Here is a 25044-nt window from a genome sequence, read left to right as displayed (position 1 = left end):
TGATACATCTGGACCAGTATGTTTTACTTGTATGAGATTCATGACATTTGCGAAAATATATGTTTTATATATCTTTATTAGATAAAAAAGTGGCTGTGCATCATGAGATATCCTAAGCAAAAACCACATCGGCCTTCTTTACAAGTTGCATCCATGCCTGTATTTTCTATGCTCGGAAGGTGCTGTAACTGTGGTAACTCTCTGCGGGGAGGGGGGAGAGGGTCACGGCATTATAAAGTTTGAAGACCACTGGGTAGAAGCTGACTGTATCTTAGAAAATTGTGAACATTTTCTGAAATATTTGCTACAAAGGGATGTGAAATCTACAGAAACGATGTTGCAAAAATGTATGTTCATTAGACGGATGCTACAAATATAACAAGCATTGGCATAGCCAATAGATCTCGCCTTTGGGACCTTATAAGTGTTTAGCCATGCAACAGTTGCATAACTAAATACTTATAAGGTCCCAAAAGCAAGACCTATTGGTTATGCCAAGCGGCTGTGCGGCCGCAAAAGTGAAAGTGATCGCCTTCAAACATCAAAGCGGCCGTGTGGCCGCGAAAGTGAAAGTAATCGCGGTAAAGCGTGCGCGCCCGCACACATGCACTGTAGCTCTAGGCTGCCTTGGTAGCACTTTTTGGAGCCCTCTCAATAAGTCTCGCCAGACCAGCGCATGTGCTGGGTCAGGTGAGACCTAATAAGTCTCGCCAGACCAACGCATGTGCTGGGTCAGGCGAGACCTAAAAATATTTCAAACGCTATGTGTTCTCCTGGATGCAGTGCTTTAAGATAGGTGAGAGAGGGGCGGTCGTCTCTAAAAAGGGACGTGGCTTAAGAAGCGCAACCAGGAATGTATAATTAAGAGCGTAGTTTATGGAACTTTATTATATAATCCTGTGATCCACAATTCTTGCCACATGCCCAGTCTTTGTGTGTCTGTTATTGCATCCTGATATATCACGCCATATATTCTTTCTCTTGTAGAAGCATTGTATGCACAATACATTTTTTTTTCTTTTTTTTTATTGTAGCAAGCTTTTTTTAAATGCTTTTTATGAGGGCTCAAAATGCAAGCTAAGCTTACTGATTCTGCCATTGCTTGTTTCAAATTTCCTATAACTGCATTTGAATGACTGACAGAGTCATTGGTTTCTCCTCTATTTGAAATGTATTTTTTTTAATAGCAGATGCCATTGCAATACTCAGATGAAACTGCAATCTGCATAGATTTGTCCTCAGTCTCAAAAGTGCAGCACAGTCCTCAACTAGTTAAAGCTGCTACCAAATGCGTATAGTGGCAACTCCAAGGTCTGCCCAGTATAAATGTGAAGTGAGTGGTTGTTTCTTCTATTATCCATTTGAAGATCTCCCCCTTCCATGAACAAATGAGGGATGTGTGCATAGAATAAAAGCTGGAATCATCGTGACAGTGCTTTGGGCTGTCTAAAAAAGTACTCAAGGGTTGCAGTACTGAAGTGTTGAACCTCGACATTCAAGTAATAATGGGGGAGGACCAGACCCAGCATTTAGGATGCTGGATTACGCAAAGTAGAAATCTCACCCTGACTAATGGCCTTTACGCAATAATTAGGACAAGGTGATACTGCGCATGAAACCGCTGATGTCATATTGTCAACCCATAGCCAGTTAATAAGGTGATATGAAGGAAAAGGTATGCCTGCTCGCAACTGGTTTAGGTTAGTTAAAGTTCTGCTCAGTTGTTTTATGGATTGAAATAGTCAGCCAAGTGTTGAAATGCTGACAAATTATATTGCTCTAGGTTAAATGAGAAAAAAAGAAAACATAAATTCTTAAAAACAGCACATTTAAGTACTATGCAAGATGTATGCAAGTAAAATAATGTCAGGCGAAACTTGTGTTAGGTACTTATTTAATGCTATATGTACCATGCAATAGTGAACATTTAAGAGGCCAGATAGGGAGACCAGGAATGTGATGTGAGAATCAGATAAAAACAAGTAATAAATAACTACTTGGAAAAACAAGTCACAGAGAAAGGAGAGTTGATGGGATTAATATTTATTTTTTTCATACGCAGCCACTTTTCTTTAAGGACTCACTTTATTATTGAATGCCTGTATTTCAGAGCATAATAATACAATTTCCAGAAATGCGAGCTGCAGTTATCCCCCCCTCCTAGATTCTGTTCTTCGTAGCCAATTCTCGTCCTTGAACCTTGTTCGATTTTATCCTGCATTATTTTGTCTTTATTTGTGGTTCACTTGCGTTCACTTTTAACTCCTGCACTTACATAGTAACTGGAAATAAGCAGGGGCGGCTCCTCCATGTGGGCGGAGGAGCGTCGCCCCACTGCTTTCTCGCAGTGCGAGAAGCAGAAACATAAAATGGTATTATGAATACCAGTTTTATGTTTCTGCTTCTCGCACTGCGAAAAAGCGGAAAGAAGGGTTTGGTTGGGGTGGGTGAGGGGTGGTCCTGCTGCAGGGGAGCAGTGCCTTGCCCACTGTTGTGGGCACTGACTGGTCGGCCCCAGGGCTGACCAAACCAGTCATATGCCCTCTCCCGTTTTCTCCATATAGGCTGCACGCAGCCTGCATGGAGAACACGGCCTCCCCATAGACGCCTGTGCGGTCAGCGTCCCAGCCAATAACAATGCTGCCATTGCAGCATTGAGATTGGCTATGGGGAGGAGAGGGAGGCTGCCTGCTTCCTGGGACTTGAAGCAGTGAGAGAAGGAGATGCGACGAGGGACCGGAGGCGAAGGTAAGTGTTAATTTTTTTTTTTTTACATGAACCCCCCCTTCCCGTGTGACCCCCTAGCTCCCCACCTGCGAGTCATGCTGGCCGCCACTCTAGATAAGCCCAACCAGGGCTAGTTTTGGTCTTGTATTGTTGCTCAATTTTTAAGGGTATTCTGCTTTTACTGTGACCTGAAATTCTCTCTTAAACTTTTCAGCTGAACTACTCACTGCTTGTTCCTCTTTCTCGCAGCTCGAAAGTCCAAGAAGCTGGGGAAGTTAAAAGGTGTACATGAAGAACAGCAGCAGCATCATCCACAGCATCAGGCACCTCCTCAGAGCCCTGAAGAAGGAACAGTATGCATTTCTTCTCCAAAAGAGCCCTCTGTACCTATGAACACAACTCTTGTTCCTCTTCTACCTGGTGTTCCACCAGGGCTTAATCCGGCTCCCTCACTTATTCTTGGAAGCATTGAGCCAGATATTGTGTATGCAGGGTATGACAATTCAAAGCCAGACACGGCAGAGCACCTGCTTTCCAGTTTGAACCGGCTTGCTGGCAAGCAGATGATTCAAGTTGTTAAATGGGCAAAATTACTTCCAGGTAGGAGCGCATTTTAAGGGTGTTTGTATCTTCAAACAGTGTTACTTGCTTAAAGATTAAAAACATGTTAGAAATGTCACCAAGGTATAGGAGATGGGTACATCATTTCAAACTAAAGACTAACATTGACAGAAGTCTTTAGGGCTTTAAAAATTCCCACATTCCTGCAGCGCCCTGGTGTTTTTGATCATGCATATACAGTTATATTGAAGATCTCTGCTATCCCTTTCCTCTGTGCTCTCATCCCATTAATCAAATACAACCCACTAATATTATGTCTGGTTATGCTTTCCCAGTTTTAACTTCGTTTTTCCAATCAATATTTTTTGAGATACAACAAAGTCAAATGTATCTTTATTCTGCCACTAATATGTATGACCATAAAACACTGAGTAAAATCCATTTAACATTATACAAATCTAAAAATAAAAACATTTAAAATAAATAGATCATTTCAGGAGTTTCTTAGAAAGAGAAGACATCATAGCAAAACTCATCCAATCAATAATTAAAGTTCATATGTTCTTCTTAATTTAATAAATAGCAGCAACATCGAAGCTAAGAACAACATTACAAATTTCAGCAACCATCATCCAATGAACTATTAAAGTGTGTAGGTTCTTCTTAATGTAATAGCAGCAACAGTGAAGCTAAGGACAGCATTGCAAATTTCAGCAGAAGATAGACTTTGCAGGTAGGTTAACTCCTCTTTATATGATGTCAAGTACTTATTTGGGCACAGGAAGCGCAATCTGAGTGAATCATACAGTGTTCAAAAGAGCATAAAGTGCAGCGCAGATTGGGCAGTAACAGTGTCACAAGGACAACATGAGAGAGATGTATGCCAAGTACCTCCTATGGGCAAGGCCACAAGGAAATGAACTGTATCCAGCCTCAACCTAGTGAGATAGAATCAATACTCTGGATTAGTTATCCAGTTTAAATAGGGTTCCATGCCTGTAGATGTAAACATTTGCATGTAGCTGATAACAGAGGACATATCCAGAGATCTCTCAAGTCTGGTTTCCTCTCTGTAGGATTCATAAACCCCAATCTCTTTAGATTTAGGAGCAATACTTTCAGGTCCATCAAAAAGGTGACTGTGACCCAGGCTGTAGACAGTATTTTTTAATACAAGTCAGCCATGGGATAGCTGTCATGTTGTCTAGGCTTAAGCAATCTGCTAACATCTGTCTTGAAAAGTGTGCCTTAGGTGTACACCATATCTTTAACCATAAAATAAGTGGAGCCATACTTTCTTGTTCATCCATGAATCCTAATCCCAGTTCCATGTGTGCAATGAGACTCACAGTGGTTTTAGGGATAGCCAAAACTTTGCACAGAAAACTGTTTTCGGCTACCTGAAGTTTCCCTGTGGCTGCATAGCTCCAAACTCCAGCTCCATAAGTGCTCACTGATAGGCATTTACTTTTATAGAGCTGGACCATCTCTCAAACCAGCTTTTGGCATAGCCATTTGGCAAATCTGAATATAGCATCGCCGGCTGCCCCCATTGTTTGCACTCTGAGTCATTAGGCTATCCCACCGCCCATTTGCATTCAGTAAAATACCTAAATAATTAAAAGTAGATACTTTATCAATAGGTCTACCCCCTATAAAAGCGATGTTGATTTGGTGTTTTTGGGACCGTATGACATAATGATGGACTTTTGATGGTTCACATTAAGTTTAAGTCTAAGCATAAAATCATTAAAACCATTTCAAAGCTTTTGAAGGCCATTAGCTGTCCGAGCTAAAAGCAATACCGGGACTGCCTGGGTGCCAATTCTTGAGACGTCTTTGCTACATGATCTTAATGCTGTATTTAAAGAATTTATATAAAATAGGAAAAGGAAGGAAGCTAATATGCAACCCTGCCTAACTCCTCCAACAACCTTTATTGGGCTGTACAATCCTGAGTCCGTGAATAACGCATTCTAGTTGTGGAGTCCCAGTGTAAACATTTTAAATTTACAGTTTTTATAAAGTGCATCACTCATCCCAACGGGATATCACGGTGCTAGCATCATTCCCTAGCATTTGTTGAGGCATACAGTAGTGCTGGCACTAGCATCATTTTGCCCTAAACAGCCATGTTTTTATCTTTTCCTGAATCCCAGATGATCTTTGATGAGACATAGGTCTAAAGGTAGTTTCTTCCACTGTAGAGCTGCCTGATATGAAAATGAGCTGACTTTCTTTATTCACCCAATTTTCGCTAATGCAAGATTACGGGATCTCAGCTCAGGTGAACGCGAGTAGAATTCTTGAAGAGTAGAATTCCTTATGACGTCTAATAGGAGGAGATCAATTCCTGCCCATTCCATCAAAACCCACAACAAATCCCCGCCTACAAGGTCGAAGGCACAGGACAGGTCCATAAAGGCCAGGTGCAAGGCCCCTCTCCTGGCCTTGCATTATTACCCAGGGTAAGTGTGAGATTAAGGGCCTGCTCTACAGTCTCTAAGCATGGTCGGAAACTATATAGGGCTGGACAAAAGGCCTGATTAAGACTCCCATCTCTTTGGAATGGGATAAAATGTTGGAAATTTTCAATGCTATGGATTCCTTTACACCCTCAGTGTCACCAATAGCTCAAACTCACCCCGCTACTACTGTATTCCCCTGAATGATGTGACTATATCTGTTTGACAAATGTCAGCTATTTACTCCTTGTAAACATGTATGTAGACCGTTTTGCCCACTAAGGTTGTCATTATATGTCTTTATGTAACACAGTCTTTAAACACACAAGAGGTGGTCCCACTGGAGATTGGGTTATTTCTCGGTATTTACAAACCAGTGAACCGGGGGGGGGAAGGGCGGAGTTGGTTATCTTCTTACTTATTATTTTGTTAGTATTAGGACTGATGCAACAATATACAATGCTCACTTGTCTATGCTCAGACTGTTTCATTTCTCACATGTTCATGATATGTAATTTGTGTTTACCCTACTTTGCTGACATTATGTACTGATCGAAGGCCTATCTCTTAATATTTCCTTCGGAAATGTGTGGATACATTCAATATGGACACTGATGTTGTGATATTTGCCACTGCCATTTGTTATGCACAGTCACTACTGATATTGACAGTCGAAATTTGTGTGTTGTACTATTTGTAAAATCAATAAAATTATGTTACAAAAAAATAGGGCTGGACAAAAGAAAGAATTAGCATCTGCCCAGGTCTCTAGTTTTCCCAGAATAACACTCCCTAAAATCTTCACTGTCGAGTCTATCAGCAAGATTGGGTGGTAACATGTAGGTGAATTGCGATCACTTTTTTTTTTTTAGATGGGTACTATTATAGATTCTCTCCACAAGTCAATCGGGCCGCCCTTTACTGCAGCCCTCAACAGATCTGTAACCAACGGGGTCCAAAGCTCTACATTTAGTTTAAACAAGTCCACTGGTCCCACATCAGGGCAGAGAGCTTTCCCATTTGTGGCACTCATAATGACTTTAGTTACAGAAACTAAATCTACAAGGTCAGCTATCCAGTTTTCACTTATAGAGTTGAAATCAAACTCATTTTCCTTAGCATCAAGTCCCCCCCTTTATCTGGATTGAAAACAAGAGAATAATGGCCAACCCAGTTTTGTTCAGGAATGTGACAGTCAATCTCTATAGATGTCCAAAAAAGGGGTAGGTTGACTATATCTCAAAAAAGTCAGTTGTCTTTCAGCTGTGCCAGTTTATTTGTGTCCCCCCATGCATTCTTTTTTTTTTTTTAAACTTTATTTTTCGTTTTGAAAACAAACAAGTACATTTCAACCCCCCCATGCATTCTTTAAGTGCTGCGGTACACTCAGGGCTAAACCATGAGTGAAGATTTCTCTCTTTGGTGGTTTATTTGAAACAAGTCCACTGGATTTGGCTTTGAAAATGCTGCTGTGCGCCTTAGAGAGGCAGGCCAAGATCTCATTAGGGTTCGCAATGATCATTAGAAGACATTTTTGGATCAATAGAATAGCTAACGGAGGGTATTGTCTTGGCAAGTGTAATTTGCTGAAAATAAATTGACATTTTAAAAAGACAGGGTTATTGTCACTGTGGAAGTGAGAACACCTCGTAGCCCACAAGTTACTGTACTAGGCGCCTCGATAACAGGACAAAATCTATCACACAACCCTGAGCCCTTCCTGTAAGTGTGGGTAAATTTACTTTGCCTTTTCCCTGGACATCAGACAAAAAGACTACATTGTGCGATAAGACCAGCTGATTTAGGGCCTCACTATAGTTCAAGTGTACAACGTGACCAATATCGTCGCATTGGTGGCATTAGTGAATCCACATGTGCAGTCCCCATCATACAAACATTTGGAAATGTTGAAATCACCCGCCCATATGTTGACATGTACGTTTGTATCCTGTCTAAGTACTCTGAGACTAGGTTCCCCAACTCATCATTGTTGCCTATTGGGTGTGTTGTGAAAAAATGTAAATAAAAGTTTTGGCCCATAAAGATTTAAAATTAGATAGCATGGCCTTGATGCTAACATTTAGACTGCCACGTTTCCGATGGTACATGCCACAAAAATGGCTAGGCCCTCCTTTCCTCTTCCATCACCAGATGGAGTTGCATCAGTATAGTAAGATTTGAACCCATTGATGGCTATAGTATCAAAGGCTCAAGTCTCTTGGCTGTAAATAAAATCAAATTTACCAACAAAAGTCAACCAATCCTCATTTTGGATTTTGTGGCGAATCCCCGCAATGTTCCAAGATAAACGTTTCATTCCTTGACGATCCCCCCCTCGATTCTCTGCAAATGGGTATTTGTGCCAGGCCATTTTGGTGGACAAGTATTTTGATCATGGGTATTTGCCTCCCGGGTCCGGTGAAATGAATGCCCTGTAGTTCTCCCCTTTAAAAAGCCAATCGTTGTCCTCCATACCAGGAGCATAAAACTTTTCCCTCGTAGTGTCTTGTTTTAAAGGCCTATAAAAAAAACAAAAAAATAGATAATCCTGAGCACCACTTTTGTGTGTTGAAAAAATTTCATCCAATTCGTGTTCACCATCAGTTTGATTTTATTTCCAAGATAGTTTCTTCCGAAAACATATTCACTCCTATAATGGGTTATATATACGGGATTACCAAGATGTCACCCGACTACAACGCCGTCAGGAAGCGAATGTAGAGTACTCTCCGACATTCAGGCTTGATTATTTTATCTGGGATTCCTATTGTTTTGGATTGAAGACAGAGGAATGAGGAAATCAATATTTTGACGTCTGGATCTAGTGAGATTGAGAAAGCCCTGAGGAAGTCAGAGATGCACACGCATCGAGTCTGACAAAACATGTGTTGGCTATATGAAGAATGCTGTAACATGCCAGAAGAGGAGTGAATATGTTTTCTGAAGAAACTATCCTGGAAATAAAGTCAAACTGATGGTGAACATGAATTGGATGAAATTTCTTCAACACACAAAAGTATTTTTCTGTTTAAGGACTGGATGTATCTAGTCCGTATGTGTGGGCACTAGTGGCTGCCCTCTTCCTTGGAGCACCCAACTTGAGACTTTTTGCATTTGACTGTGGGGAATATTGATAAATTTGCGCAATAAGCCTTGCCACGTTCATTTTCACTTTATTAAAAAAAAAACAAGTGACAATATCTTCATAGGGCTAGATTTCACCATGCCATCTCTTGCTTGGGTCAAAATGTTCCCCGCAACCCTAGGTCTGCGAACATTTATAATAACAGTGTCACTTGTATAATTCCTTTCTAAAGGTTCAGTACCATCAACACGCCATATAAATAGAACCTAATTATTTAGAACCCAATGGCAGTTTACTGAACGATTTAACCAAAAACAAAACCTTGTTCCTAAGTGACCATGTCGATTCCGAGGAGCCCACGGGCAACCAAGTTACATTTGCCAAGATAATAACATTGGGGCAGGAGGGGAGATTGATCACAGGTACGGGCCGAGTTTGTAACATTACTTTCGCTCCGTTTTCATAGGTGCAATACAGTAGCTGGAGGGCTATTTATTTTCTTGGGATGGGGCTGTGTGATTTCGGCTGAAGCAATGGCCGCATTGAAATGCCAGTCCCACCATGATCACTCGTTTCCTTGATATCAGTGGAAAGCTGTGTAGCAGATTTTGATGGTTGTGGGGCCAAGGTTGTAGAAACCTGTGAGCAGGGCAAGTCGATTTGTGTTGTTGAACCTTCCCTGAATAACTAGAGTGTCCATCCACAGATTTATTCAATTGGCTTAAATTGGCCACAATAGTGACAAGACAATCATAAACTGGGCCCAATTTAACATCAAGGAGATCTCTAACAAAATTCCTTAAAGACTCCCAAGAATCACCCAGTCAGTGGTGAGGTAGTACTAGGTCAGAGTGCCTACGAAATTCTGGCGCCTGTTAAGATTTGTTTGGCTGTTGTTTGAGCACTCTTTTCCTTTGGTTAGATTGTGGCCCGTATTCAAGGGACTCGGAGCAATAACAGAGCCATTGGATAAATTATGTCCCTTTGGCTAATCTAGGGCAGACAGACCCAGGCCCCCAATACTGGTCCCCACAAGTCCATTTGGTGAGTTAATAATATGGATTGGGACAATGGTAGCTTCAACACTTGTTGTTACATCTGTCACAAGCGGGCGGTTGGAGACAGTTGGATTATTGGAAGATCTTCTGTTGTGAGTGAGAGACGCCACTCTGCAAGTTTGATTTTATTTGTCACAAGATCCACAGCCCTCACCAGGAAGCTATCAATGGTTGTGCGTGGGTATTTTTGTTCTGTGTCTGTACTGCTCGCCGGATTTAACTTTCTATTTCCCATATCGTCACAAATGTATAGGTTAAATTAGATGATAAAAGGAAAATTTTGACTCACAGGTATCTTCCGGAGGTAACAGTTGACCAGTAGAACCGCAGTCAGTCAATGAAGAGCGATACACCAGAAACCAAGAGGGTAGGCCTGGCCCAGCCTGTCGGGCCATGATGGGCTAAGACGGGCCCGTCTTTCTCCAGGCTCGTCTCACGCTGCAGGGAAATGACCGCGCTTATCAAGACTTATCAAGCGCGCCAAAGGTCCGCCCTCAGAGGATATAAGGCTGGGGAACATCCCGGTCCGATGTGGCAGCAGAGTCTGTTGCAGTGTCAGCCATGCCGTCTCCCACTCTCTTGGTATTATATCAAAAACATCTAGTTTAAAACCCTAGGAAATAGGTTGTTCTGTTGCACTGAGTCCAATGAGCACGACGCAATATAAGAAGGACAGTGGTTTTTTGTTCTATTCAGCTACCACATTGCCCATTATTTTTGTGTTCAAGTATCTTCATAATGCTAGTCAAGTTAACTAATTTGACTCCACAGCATTAGTATTCAGCCTGATGTAAACAGAGGGGTTGATAAAAAAAATACCATATTATTATCTAGCCACCTAGAGTTTCCACAACTGCCATTTTCAGAGAAGCATAACTAATTTTGTTGGGTTATTTGTAGAGTTTCTTTAATCATACAGAGATGACTGCTCAATGAAGCTTGTTTCATTCCTCGATGGTAGACGGTCTCCACATTAATTTAATGAGTATATAAAAATGAAGAATTCTCTTTAGAGCTTACCCTATCATTTAGAACCAATAGTAATGTATTTTAATGCATTCACACGTCAAGGAAATGTGTACCACAATGTTGGAAACTACTAATACTCACTACTGATACTAATTCTCATTCTGTTTGTTGTGCTTTTATTGTGACATCCATACCGAAGGGGATATCAATGCAAGGAAAGTATCAACTACATCTGTAGTAGCTGTCTTCTACACCCTTGAATGAAACATTTCTAAGTCATTCACTACAGTACTCCTATTTTCCAGCTTTCTCCCTTGTAATCGCATACCAGTTAATTGGAAAATTGGATGAATTAGAGCATAAGAAAGTAACCAGCTTGCTAATTATTCAGTGACTGAGGGAAGGCCGGTCACGTAGCCTTAACAGGAACACTCCTTCATATTTCTAGTGCCCTCGAACGAATCAGGCGTTCTTCATTACTGGCATTTGTGAAGTCAGCTACTTCTAGTTGGAGCTTAGAAGGAAAATGAAACCAGAGTTACATAGGCGTTGTACCTGCCAAGACAAGATAAAAAGAGGTATTCAGCCCCATTTTGCTTTAACGTAATCTTTTGATTTCCTCTCCTCAAGGATATCCTAGCAATCTTGTCAGCTGAACGGTTAGTGGAATGAGGCACCCAAAAAGGTCTAGTTCTGTCAAGGTGGAAGGTGCTAGATCGTGCGTATTTTTTAATATAAATTCAGAAATGTTTGTATTTGGAGTCTGCTAGCACTGACGAGGACAACAACAAAGTCCAAGTGTGCCATTCTAATGATGAGATTCATTGTCATCAGAAATTTTTAAATTTCAAATATTTGGTTGCAAAGGTTATACCTGACTTAGAATTGGGAGCTGTATTTCTGTATTCACGATAAAAGGCATTGTTTTAGGAAGTGTTGGGAGAATATGCACAGTTAATAACTTTGATCATTATTTAGATAGATTCTTGTAAACATGAAACTCAGTGTGATTGATAATGATAATTTTATTCTCCAGGATTTCGAAATCTGCCACTTGAGGACCAAATCACTCTAATACAGTACTCCTGGATGTGTCTGTCATCATTTTCTCTGAGCTGGAGGTCGTACAAGCAGACGAACAGCCAGTTCCTCTACTTTGCTCCAGATTTGGTTTTCAATGAGTAAGTATCTAGTAATTGACCTCGCAGAGGGGATTCAGTGTAACACTCAAAGTGAGGCATTTGGAGGTGTTTAGTGGCTAAGTGGGTATGAAAATCGCAGTAGACATCTCAGTTTTGGTTTCATATCTAGAAATATTTATGCAGATAAAATCTGTGGGCCGCATCGGGCAGTTGTGTAGGGTTTCCATTGGCAGAGCCAATGAGGGCACTACCGCTGAAAATATGACAGTCTGCTAGACTCTAAATAGAGTGAACAAATGGTCATTTTGGCGGACCACGTACTCCCCCACGTTTGCAGCAGAGTACCCTGTCCACCGACACTGAGTGAGGCCCATTGTCTTTTAATTTTTGTATGTTCCCACGTTTTGGAAGTGCATAAGATGACTGACTGATTTGAATCTGTATAACACTCTCTACGACATACAAGTCTTTTGGTGATGGTGACCTAAAGGTTCCTTGAAGATTCATCTAATATGGCTACAGTATCTGTGGAAATCTTGATGTTAAAGAGCAGAATTTTCCAGAAAGGAGCAGCATGCACTGAATGCTGTTGTTTCACTGTAGATGACAATTTAAAATGAGTAACTACTAGATGGAATCCATCACGGTGTACATGCAGGGATATAGCAGTGGCAAGAAGGAATGCGAATGTTAAGCAACCTTGAAAAGAATCTTGTTCTTCAGTGAAAGACAATGGAGATTTTTTCTTGCATTTGGCACGTGGTCTCTTTTCCTCAGTCAACAATCTACATATATAGGCACATGTTGGGGTAAATGCCTACAAAATAGGAGGCCACAATATGGGGATTTCCAGTCTGGCCCTAGTGTAGAGCACTGGGAGATGGATGGGGCTGGACTTCCTTCCTGCTTGTGTAAGCCGATGTGGTGGCAAACAATATGGCATTGACATGCCATTTTATTTATTTATGTTTGCCTGCTGCACTCGCGGCAAGCGGGGTGATGCTCCTCCCCTCTCGAGGAGGAGCTGCCGCTGAGTATGAATCATTCAGCATTGGAGGAAAGTGGTCGACAAAAGAAAAATCGTGCTATAACATCATGTTTGCACAGACCGCTGACTGTGTACCCTCATTTCAACACATAACCACACTCTGTTTGAATTCAAGTAGACAACACTGTACAAACCTGGAAGACTAGGGTTCCCAGCTCTTTCTCGAAGCTTAGTGAAATTGACCCTTGCAGATCATATGCTATATTATGAAAAAAGCAGCCCATCCTTCAGGTGCCAGTAATTCCGAGGCAGACAGGTGAAGCAGAACTCAGTTGAAAAAGCTCAAGTAGAACTTAAAGACCATCTCGGCAATAATCAAACCACGAGGAAAGTCTTAACTGGGACTGGTCAACACAGGAGAAAATGTCAATTACAGAGTCTTCATAATTATGCTTCCAGAACCACACCTGTAGAATGTCTTTTGAATCCGTAACGTTTCTCTCCATGCCTTTCATTCCAGGCTGAAACAGTCAAGCATGATACATAGAGTGATATCACCTGTGGTATCCAAATCTGTCTCTCCTATCAGAGAGTCCAGCCAGGAAATCGCAGTTCAAGCCATAGTTCCAGGCAGGATAACAAGCTTGACATTTCTAAAACAGACTGCCTGTGCTTGAAATAAGCTTTTTGACTGTTTCTCTAGCCTGTATGGCAATTATGAAAGGAGCCAGACAAACAGCGACAAGTTCTTCCTGCAACTTCAAATGGAAGAGTTTTTGTATCGGGAATCTCTTCCCATTCTCACCCCATTTTGTATTGCCCTTATGTTAATGTCCTTTTATGAGCAAGTATTTCCTTCTTTTTCGCTAATCTCAAGCACCCTGACTACTTGTCTCCTGACAATAGCAAAACTATTGTCTGAGATAAATATCAAAACCTTAATATCATTTACAAAAGTATTACTCCATTCAATGTAGATTTTCATTTATTGACTGCGGTGGTGAGATCATTTTGTAAATGATCTTTGGACAGAATAGTTTTGTTAAACGATATTTAGGCTAAAAGATTTGTGTACCACACCATTATGGGTGTCATAGAATTAAGAGATTCCTCTCCATCCTCCATAAAAAATCAGGATAATGGTTGTGACATTACTAAAATCGTTTTTGAATGCTCTCCGCAGAGTGAATTACCCTAATAGCACTGACTCTAGGACATCGAGGCACTTGGCTTACTTAATATGAGCGTGCCATAATTCCTCACTGATGAAGATTATACCTATCTGTTCCTACTTTTTCCTTTATGTTTAGAGTTTTGGAAAGAGTCCAAAAAGCGTTTTTATCCCTTTATTTCACCATACCCATATTTGCTTTAACTATAATCTAACTTTTCAAAGAGAAACTTTTCTTCAAAAACTGTGTTCTCAGGTCCTCGATGTAGACTAGTCTGTATTTACGAGCTCAAAACAGATATCCATGTGGAAGAGCTGCAGCTAAATATAGGATACTCTCCTGCCTTCAATGTATTTATCCTGAGCACACCCATTTGTGATTCTCTCAACCCTGTTATTCACAATGATGAGATAAAACATAGAGTGGTCTAAGATAATTGTGCTTTGATAAACTATATGGCATCAAGGTGTCTTGTACATTTGTTGAATTTTAATGAAAAATATGAGATCAACTGAGACCCTCTCACTGATAGGAGAGTTCAAACGTGATTGTAGTGAAGGCTTCCACTTGGAAATTGATGATTTCTGGTAAGTATCTTTTCATAACTGTTAAAGGAAGTATACGTTTATGTTAGTCTTCAAGTTTCAAAAGTGGTGAATATCAATGTTAAATTGATAAGGCAGTTCAACATATTTTTCGTTACTAATGACACTTTCTTAAAATATCAGTGGCAGCGTACATACTTTTCTGCAAGGGATTTCACTGAAAGTATGTGAAAAGAACTTTCAGCTGTGACTTTACCTTCAGAAATTGTCTTGCAGCAACCCGTTATGCTTATACGATTGATGACATGTACACACTCTATTACTTGGAGAGTACAGCCCTCACTGTCTTGCTGTAGACTGAGGGTTTGAACTCACACAACAGTGGGACAACAGCTGAATGTTACTTCACCCACTAATTTCCATTTGACTTTATAGTAAATATTCATTATGTGCAAGCTTCGGCAGGCATTTCTTCCTACTGTGCTGTGCAGTTTATTTCTTTGAGCATTAGTGCACAAATTAAAAGGCATTGCCTAAATCATAATCCCACCATATACTCTCTTTTTGAAGGTGTTTTATCTATTATTTAGCTCTCAGAGAAGCTTTTCTAATGACAGTCAGCCAAAAAGTTCCAAGATACCATAGCACAATGCTATAGAGAAGAAACCTGAACTATCATGCTTGAGGGATGGGGAGCTCTATTAGTCGCCAATTAGTTGCCAAAGCTTAGCTCAGGTAATATAATATAGCCTCAGAGCCTGCTATAGCGGGCTCTACCGGCCATTAAAGGCGCCCTCCAGGGTTACAGGCCCGAGCCTTCGGCTCGGACCTTTAACAAGAGAGCGGACCTTTAATGGCCGATAGAGCCCGCTACGGAGGGCTCTAAGGCTATTAGAACATTTCGTCTCTAGAGGGTAGAATGTTCTAATTTGTAAAGAAAAGCCCTTGCGGAGGCCAAGGGGGTTGAAATCGACTCAGGCTCCGTGCTGCCTTTTGTTCATTGAAACAGCTGTGAACAAACATTGGAATGTTGGAGCTCCAGGCTTCTACCGGCCATTAGAAGCCCAGAGCACTCCATTGTTTTCGATGGAGCTCCCAACAGTCCAATCTTCTATTTTCCCTAATGTCTACCTCAAAAGTCCTGATGTCTTAGACCAGGTAGGACCATCTGTTCTTTGCTGCCCAGTGCAGTCACTCAATGGTGGGATGAAAATGCATTTTAAAACGTTGGCTTGTAATATCTCCTCCTTGTGCTGGTAGGCCATTTGCATTGTACTTAAAGCCTTATTGGGAGTGGCAGGAATGTAACGTTCTTAGAGCGAGAATCCGCTAGTACTTCAGAACAGATTCTTTCAGTCCATTATTTTCTAGATTCATTAATTCATTAACTGTTGGTGGTTTACTGTCTGGAAATGGCGTCACTTGTGGCCTGGCTACTGGTGGTTAATCTTCTAAAATTTAGGACAGGGTTCTTCCTTTTTATCCAGAATAGTGACATTTTTGGGGTTGTGTTTCTTTACGGTGGTTTGCTTAGATTTTGAAGATTTGGTTGTTGTGATGATGGATCCTGATAACGGAAAGAGACTATTAATGTATGAAAGCAGGTTGTCTCACATGTGTTTCACAGATAGATTTTCTCTCTTTTGAGATTCAGTAGGGATAGACATAATTTTTTTGTTTTTATTTTATTGTGTTCTTGGATTTTGCCAGTGAGTTGTTTTTGAATTACCATCCTTTATAAACAGTATTCCCTGATCCTATCTTATCTTTGGATTTGTGTTATTCCCTTGAGATGAAGACACCATCCTGGTTTCTGGCTATAACTAAGCACTCTTTGTCTTTAGCTTCTTTGTTTTCGACCTTATTTGTGGAGAAGTGCAGCTCAATGGTTAGAGCGGCAGACCCTGATGCAGAGGTCTGGCCTGGACCAGGGTTCAATTCCCGCCTCGGCGGGTCTTGGGCTCAATTTCCCCGGACCCGATAATTCTCGCCTCGGTGCCTATTCTAATCATGGGTCCCACTCTGCAACTCTGGGCAATAGCTTGCTTAATATCCACAACGGCCCCAAAAGCGCTAGGATGCCAGGCTTCACCTTGGGGGTGCCCAGGAGTGGGCACTTCACAGGGAAAGGCCAGGAAGGGTTGCACAGCGCCTGAGAGACCCTTTCGGGGTGTGCGGAGCGCTATATAAATGCACTACATTTACATTTACATTTGAAACCAGATTAAATGCATGTTGGCCTCTGAAGGGGGTATCTCAATCACCAGGCTTTCAAAACCACGTGCTACTAGCTTGAGTTCTGTCTTTGCGTTATGTGTGTATTTGGTGAATGCTTTGGATGATCAATATAGAAAAAAACAATTTTTAAAGAGAATCCAACATTATTCTAATTACATGTTTAGTTGAATGACGTTATTTATATTGAGTTTACTTTGGACTTGTTATTATGCACAATTGATTTCATGTACTGTATATCTTTGGACTATTTTTTCAAATCGTAGATTTCATGGCATTTTAATTGGGCATTTAGTTAATAAGTGATACTTTATGCAACATGACCTTTCTAGTAAACAAATATATATTTGGGAAATCGTTTTGCCACGGCTTTCCCTTTCCCTTTGAGTACGGGTTAATAGTAGTGCATAGCTCTAACTGGCTTGCAGAATTATTATTTTTTTGGTTGGCTGTGTTTTTTCTTTAAAGACAGGCATACATATCAAAGGGTTCAGGTGCAGTGGGAAAAACCGCTTTGAAACACATGCTTTGAGGATTAGTGTTACATAATGCACTGTAATACAGCTACCTCTGCGTGACCTTTAGGCAATAAAAGCTGTAATTCTTCTTGGTATTCTGATTTCTATAGTAACGGTAAGACGGATAAAGGCAGCCTAATAAGCTACGCGTTTTGGTGCGCAAGGGGTTTATTCCCGCCATGCTGTGTGGTACAGATAAGGTCATGCTGGTGTTTATCATTTCTGTACTACAGCACACCCGCGCTTGATTGCTCGTCTGCACTCCATAAAATGATAAGTAGGCTACCAGGCTGTATGACTTTGCCCTAGCTATCAATAATGCTCTAGAAAAGTTATTTTCCATACACGTTCTCTGGAATAGCTTGTCTTCCAGCGCATTCCCACAATTGAATCGTTTCCCAAACAATGCCAGTGAGTATGAAAATCATGGTTGTGTGTTTTGAGCATGGATAGCCAAAGCACGGACCCCCCTAAAAAACAACCAATGGCATGACCTGTATTAGACGCCTTTTCATGCCAATAAAATCGTTTCAGCCAGGGATTCTAAATCCGCATGGGCAGAAGCCTCTCAGACCCAGTGCAGTAGAGTACCCCCTCTTGTGCCGACCTCTAGCGAGGTCTGAGAAACAGCAATAGGGATTCTGACAGAAACACTTGCCAGATCGTAGCTTGCAGTGCTCCAAACAGGTCCTATTTGTAGTGCCTGCATCCACTATGGAGGGGTCCTGACCACTTGTGTGCTCCCTTAACATTTGATGTACGCTGCACAGCGCCTTACGAGGTCTAAGTCTGCCATGTGCTTCAGATTCTACTTTTCTTGTGTGAAATGCGGTGCACCGGAGAACTTCACAGTATTTGTAATTTATTTATTTTAGTGTACTTTAGAGCAGTCTAATAGTTGATGCCTCAATTCCAGGTACTTTACAAAGTGATGACAATGATGGGAAGAAAGGCAGAGAGGGAAGCGTATGTACAGTGGATTGGAGGCAGTCCCAGTGACTGCAATCTTGGTGGATTGAAACAGGGGGCTAATCAGACCTTGTGCGTAGTTCACAAACTTGGGTTCCATGTTGAGGTAGAGTGGCAGACAGTTGTAGACTAAATGTGCCATTACTGAATAGTTCACAGTCCAAGAATTAATGTAAAATACCAGCAAACAACAAACACCAATCTCTCTGTTATTAGAGAAACTAAACTGTAATGCCCTTCACTATTCCTGCAAGTAGATACAGACCACTTAAAATGTCCAGAATTGTCTTTGTGGTAGCAGGGATCCCACTGATTGACAGCTTCCAGGTACTCTTTTACCAGATCTGAGTTATGTCCCAATATTCTATCGTACAATCGGTTTGTAGATGTAATGACCAGTGGTATAGACTTCTCTATTTCCCAGGACAATATGCCATTCCTAAACTACTAATATTACTATAGCAAAAGCAAGGCACTTAAGACCCTTCCGTTATGTCCCGTTTTAAATTTGGAAGTCCCTGTCTGCGGTCAGCTTTCATCCCAGCGGTGACGTAAAGTTTAGAGGTTCTGAAATACAAATTCGCCACTGGCTTGTATTCTTGCCAAGTATTATGGTAATTTTTGTCAGAATCTAAACCTGCTTTTGTATCCTGGGATAATGCTGCTGAGGTAATTCAGTAAGTAATTGGGCTTTATTATTAACTTCCCAAATCAAGACCTAATTTTCCAAGCAGCAAAGTTTACATTGTATTAGACCCTTATGTATTTCAACAATGTGGCAGATTGCTCAGTTCATGTGTGGTAGTCGCTTGTAAGTAAGTGGTGTGTCTCTCAAATAGACTGATTGTAGGTAAAGTAACTCCATCATTACATTACGTAATTACAGCACCACTATTACAGTGGCAGTGAAAGTCATAGTTTGTGCTCACTACACTTGCAGAAGGTGTTCAGGTGTGTTGTGTGATGGTAATTTACCTACGAATTCTTAAATGGGAACAGGAACCAAAGCCATCTCTAGGCCGTAGAACACTAGCCATTACTGGAGTCCTGATGCCATGTTATTACTGTTGTAAAGTGGCTGGCATGAAACCACAATTTTGGAGGTAACCTCTGGCATATGAGGTGTGTCCTGAGCCACAAGAGCCCTCTGATTGTACAGAGTGATTCAAAAATCTTTTTCCGATTAGATCTTTTGTCAGGTAAGTTTATGGACTCTTGACGTGGCACATTTGTTTTGTGTAACTGCTGATTCTGCAGGGCTGTATTGGTTGAGAAATGTATAGATTTGCCTAGTGGAGTTGATGGTTGTGATGAAGCTCTCAGACATCTCGGTTGCCAGAATCTTTCATATCTCTGGACACGAGTATTGAGAAATGTTTATTCATGATTTAAGGCTGTGGTGAGTCGTCTCAGTTTCTTATTCAGGCTTTTTTTTTTTAAAGGTTTCTTTACAGAGCAGGAATTTCTTTCTTGGTAGACGTTCCTGAGCCAAAATGCATATATCATAATGATGTTTGTTTCCTACCTGTTTATTCTCGGGGCTTCTTTTGTCATTGATATAATAGATCAAACTGCTGCTAAACTTGATTCACCCTCCTGATATAGGTGTCAGACTTGCATTTTTTTGTCTCATTCTATAGACCAGGGCTCTCCAAAGTCGGTCCTGGAGGGCCGGATCCATGCTTCTGGGAAAGAAGCAGATCCCCAGGAATACCGGGACCTTAGTAAATTAGGACTATTTCCTCTTAGCAAAAAGTGTACTATTTACAGTGAAAGCAATAGGGCGATACTAATCAGATAGCCTTTATGCAATACAATAGATCCTCCACTGTGTCAGCTCCCACCTACACTTTCTGTGAAAGTGTAGTGTCGGCCAGGCCACTGTGTCATCATGGCACAGTCATCATTTTTCTGTTTTTACAGAAACAAAATACCAGTTTCCCTGCCACGCTGTGATTTTTCTGCCTGCACATAGTGTGCATGTTGTTTTGTTCCTGTTCACAACCTCCTTGCTTTTCGTGTCAGCTGTGAACAGGAAAGCCAGCGCCAGATGGCCTGTTGCAAAGAGGTGTAACTGCGCTGTTAATAAGGAAGCAATTCCTCAAGTGGGCATCCAGCTATTTACGATTACTGCCCATCCCTAAATGACTCCCTTGTTTGTTAGATGCTGACTGCTGAAAGGGACACTAGCAGAAGCTTCTTCAGTTACCACCGTTTTATGGCATGGTCTGGTCGTAGGTCACTTTACCTGGTAGTAGTTGTCGTTGTAGTATTCTAAGGATTTGTTGGCATGCTGAAGGACAGGGTTCCTGGATAAAGACCTTTCTGGCTCGAACAGGACCAAACGTTGGAACTGTCACTAGAGTTACTACTAGGGATGACACCCAGTTACTTTTTACTTGGAATAAAAATGAGGAAGCCGTGGCCTCTGTTCAGCTCTGCCTATCTTCGGTTTTCAAGTGGCTTGCAAAGACCCAATTAAAATGTAATGAAGATAAGTCTGAGGTACTTTTGTTTGGTAATTTCTCCCTTGGGTTCAGAGATATGATCTGGCCAGCGGAGTTCCCGCCCCCATCGTCTAACAGCTGTGTGGCAAAGAATTTTGGAGTGTGGTTTGAAGATAATCTCTCTTTTACAATTCAAGTTAAGAGACTCACGGGATGCTGTTTTGGCCTCCTTAGAGTCCTGGGAAGTTTCCTTCCACTCCTTCCTCAGGTGTCGAAAGAATCAGTGGAACGTGCGCTCATTCTCTCCCACTTGGATTATGCCACTGCGCTGTATGTGGGGATCCCGGCCCATTCCCTTAATAAACTACAAGTGGTGCAGAATGCGGCGGCTCGCCTTCTGGGAGAGATTCCCTTAAGGAATAGCGTGCAAGGTTATCTTTGCTCTCTCCACTGGCTTCCTATGAAGGCGCGGGTGATGTTTAAATCTCTCACTATTACCCACCGTGCCCTTCACGGCCTGGGGCCTCTTTATTTGCAGAAACGGTTCTCCTTTTACGTTCCGGGGAGGCCACTGCGCTCCTCTGCACTCAGGTTGGCAAAGGCTCCTTGTTTCCACCGGCACGACTAGGTGGTGCCTCCCTTGCCGTTCTTGCGGCCCGGGCTTGGAATGCTCTACCACTGGCGCTTCGCAGTATGGAGTTTCTTGGCTATGCTTTCAGTTTCCCTATGCTCGCGCCGGGACACTCCTCGGAGTAGCTGTGCGCGTTAGAAGACTAGTTAACATAACATAACATAGAGTCACCCTTCACTTCAGATTGGCGGATGCCATGAAAAAAAGTCCTCATGGTGATTGAGACTGAAGTTAAACCCACAGTCCTGCTAGCACTATGGATAGTCTCCCGGGGTGAGAACTTACAAAATAATAAATGCTTTCATACAGAGCAATCCACTTCACGTTAAAAATATGGTCCATCTACCTCATTATGTTGACCCAGACTCCATCCCATATCTTGGATGTGATCTGAACTCGCATTGTAGGTTTCAGCTGTGTCGTTGATCGGAATTTACGTGAGTGCTTTTGCTGATAAAAGACAATATAACTACCCAGATAAGCATTGTTTAGCTTTTTGGTGATAATTTGAAATATTTTCCTCTGGGTGCAGCTTTATTTTGACTACACAAACTCTTCAAATTGCTACAGAATCATTTCATGCCCAGTAGAGTATAGTATAAAACAATAACATTTTATGTTCATTGTGGTAGAAACTAATAAGGAATAAGTTAATGCAGCCTAAAGAAGTTGCACTTCACAATTGTGTGTTTATGTTGTACGCATTGTTATATATTGCCTACCTTTGTCTCACATACATGTGAGATTTGTCAAATGTTTTCATCAGAAACTTTTAATGATTGTGAAAGATGACTGTATTGGCATACAAACACGCTACTGAAATGATCAGCTACAGGAAACATCATCATTGACACAGCATCGAAGAAGATACCACTGTTACTAAAAGTAGCAGCGAATAACATATCCATGTCCCAAGTAGGAACATGATTTTTATTCTCAATATTTAACCCTATAGAAAACAATTGTAAGGCAAACTGAGACCTTTAAGAATTTTCCAAGTATCTTAGCAAAAATGTATTCACATGGTTACATTTCCCAATATGATCTTCATGACAAAAAAGGATTGCTAGCTTCTCTAGACCCTAAAGGTGCATAATTCCATAGCACAATCCATTCAAAAGAGTCGGTTCAAGTATATTTATCAAATGCATGGCTCCAGTTGCAAGTCATCTACAACAAGAAGGTCACCAGGTTTTATCTTGCCCTATAATCTGGGTGATAAAAGCAGCAGCAGCTTAACTCACTTTGAAAGCAACAGGGACAAATCTATACTTGATGCAGAAAACTTGTACTATGAGTGAATCTGCAAAAATCTGTTCTACCACCAATGCACAATCTAAGACTTATGAGGACAGAGGAAGGAAAAGTGCACCCCCTCATCTGAACTAATATCAGGGCTAACATCTTTGCCTGCAGCTTTGCAACACAAAAAAAGATTTGTTCTAACAGACTTTACAAGTCTCTCCTCGGAAGTATGTCTTCATATATCCCTAGTATTCTTGTATATCTGAAAATGAGACCTATAGAAGACTAATTAGACCAGTTGTCTCCAACCAGTAGATCAAGAGCTACCAGTAGCTCCTAGACACCTTCAGAGTAGCTCACAGCCTTGAGTTTATCTTTAAATAAGCACAAGTCACATTTTCCTTTTAAAGTTAAGGAAAGACTGTGTTTATTTTACATTACCATCAGGCTGCAGATAGCAGGGTCTGATAATGAGCAGTGCTCAGTCATATGTATGACTCAGGCTAGGGCACAGAGGTTAAGAACGTAAACCGTGAGGTATTTGACTTTTTAATAAAAGTCCTTGTCAACTTAATATTGGAGCAGTGAACAAAATGATGTTTCTTAATGCTTTTAAATAGGAGAAAATTAAAATGAAAAGTCATCTTGATGATTAACTTAACTCTTTATTTGAATTTTCTCCCATTTCAAAGTGTTGCATTTACAAACAGCAGGCCTCTTGCTCCCAGTAGCCAGTGGACACTGTACCATAAGTATAACTGAACTACAGGTAGCCTGATGGGAGGTTGGCCTCTGCATAGGTCATAGGCCATGCCTTACCAAAAAAAAACCATTGTCCTCATGTAATGCAACTGGTGCTATGTAAAGCGCTCTGATACCCGATTCGTGTCAAGTTTGCGCTATATAAAACTCTGTAAAATACATTTTAAAAAATGCCTTCCATGATCTGGTCCCCACTAAAAAAATCAGTGCTTTCACAGATTAGAGCCCTCAGCTCCTTGGTTCACTGAAGCCCTGAGGATTGAAAAACAAGCCTGTAGCAAGATAGAAAGGAGCTGCAGGGGAAAGTATGAAGGGAAAGAAAGACAGGCTCATAAGATCGCGCTGGCTAAATATAAATACCTTACTATTAAGGAAAAAAGTAAATATTACACTTCCTTGATAGACAATGCCTCTAATTCTTCCAAGGAATTATTTCAGGTTGTCAAGAAACTTACGACAACCTCTAACAGTAATAACTCCTTTCATAGTCAGATGTTTTGTAATGCTCTGGCAAATTCCTTTAAAGAAAAAGTTAATGGAATCTTTATAAACTTTGATAACCACAGCTCACCATCTCTAGAGCAATCCAATCAGAATGGACAGGTTGACTCTTCCTTTCATGATTTTACCGCCACCACACCAGAACAAGTGATCTCCTTGCTTTTAAACAGTAAATCTGGATCCCCCTATTACCCCTGTCCAGTAAAGATATTGAGACTGGCCCCAGATATAAATGCCTGGAACCTGTCGAACACCTTCAACAACATGTTTTCCACAGGCATATTTCCGCAAATTTGGAAACAGTATTCCATCCTCCCACTATTAAAAAAATCTTATCTGAGCTATACTGATACTTCCAACTATCACCCGATCTCACTCCTGCATCTTCCTGCCAAAATCTGAAAAAAGTATTGAATATAGAACTATATAAATATATTCAGAACAACCGGCTGTTAGAGTCTACCCGATTTGGCTTTAGACCAGGTCACAGTGCGGAAACTACCCTGGTCAAAGCAACGGAAGAAGTGAGGGTGACAGTGGACAGGGGGGGTCCGCAGTCATGGTCCTATAGGACTTATCGGCTGCGTTCAATACGGTGGACCACAAAACCCTTATCCATTGCCTAGCGGAAATTGGGGTGAAGGGTAAAGCTTTGGATCTTCTCACCTCCTTTCTTAAAGACAGAATACAAACGGTATCCTTAGGGAAATACAAATCTACCCCTTACTCCTTACCTTGCGGAGTCCCCCAGGGATCATCATTGAGCCCCATGCTTTTTAATGTATATGTGGCTATGCTGGTTCCGCTTATTAAACGTTTTGGAATGGAGGTATCGTCATATGCTGATGATACTTAATTGGTATTCTTGGTGGTTAATAATGATACTTCTGGCCCTCAAAGATGTTGGAACTGTATCGAGGCTGTCAGCAGTTGGATGAACAAACACTATCTGAAACTCAACTCAGGTAAAACTGAGATTATTGTATTCGGGAAGCCTTCTCCAGCTTGGTCCCTTAACTGGTGG

The 25044-nt window shown here is 41.2% G+C and overlaps 1 protein-coding gene across 4 annotated transcripts in view; it reads left to right on the top strand.

Moving 5' to 3' along the window:
- The window catches only part of NR3C2 (nuclear receptor subfamily 3 group C member 2), a 750782-nt gene that overhangs the window by 661408 nt on the left and 64330 nt on the right, over nucleotides 1–25044 (top strand). For all 4 annotated transcript variants that reach the window (XM_085641641.1, XM_085641639.1, XM_085641640.1 and 1 more), the window contains exons 5-6: nucleotides 2977–3327; nucleotides 11902–12046. In XM_085641641.1, coding sequence (XP_085497767.1) covers nucleotides 2977–3327; nucleotides 11902–12046 — 496 coding nt within the window. The remainder of the gene's footprint in view (nucleotides 1–2976; nucleotides 3328–11901; nucleotides 12047–25044) is intronic.

Source organism: Triturus cristatus, chromosome 2_2 (assembly GCF_964204655.1).
Source record: "Triturus cristatus chromosome 2_2, aTriCri1.1, whole genome shotgun sequence".
Classification (NCBI taxonomy): domain Eukaryota; kingdom Metazoa; phylum Chordata; class Amphibia; order Caudata; family Salamandridae; genus Triturus; species Triturus cristatus.
The sequence above is the reverse complement of the archived record's forward strand: the minus strand, read 5'-3'. Positions and strand labels throughout refer to the sequence as shown.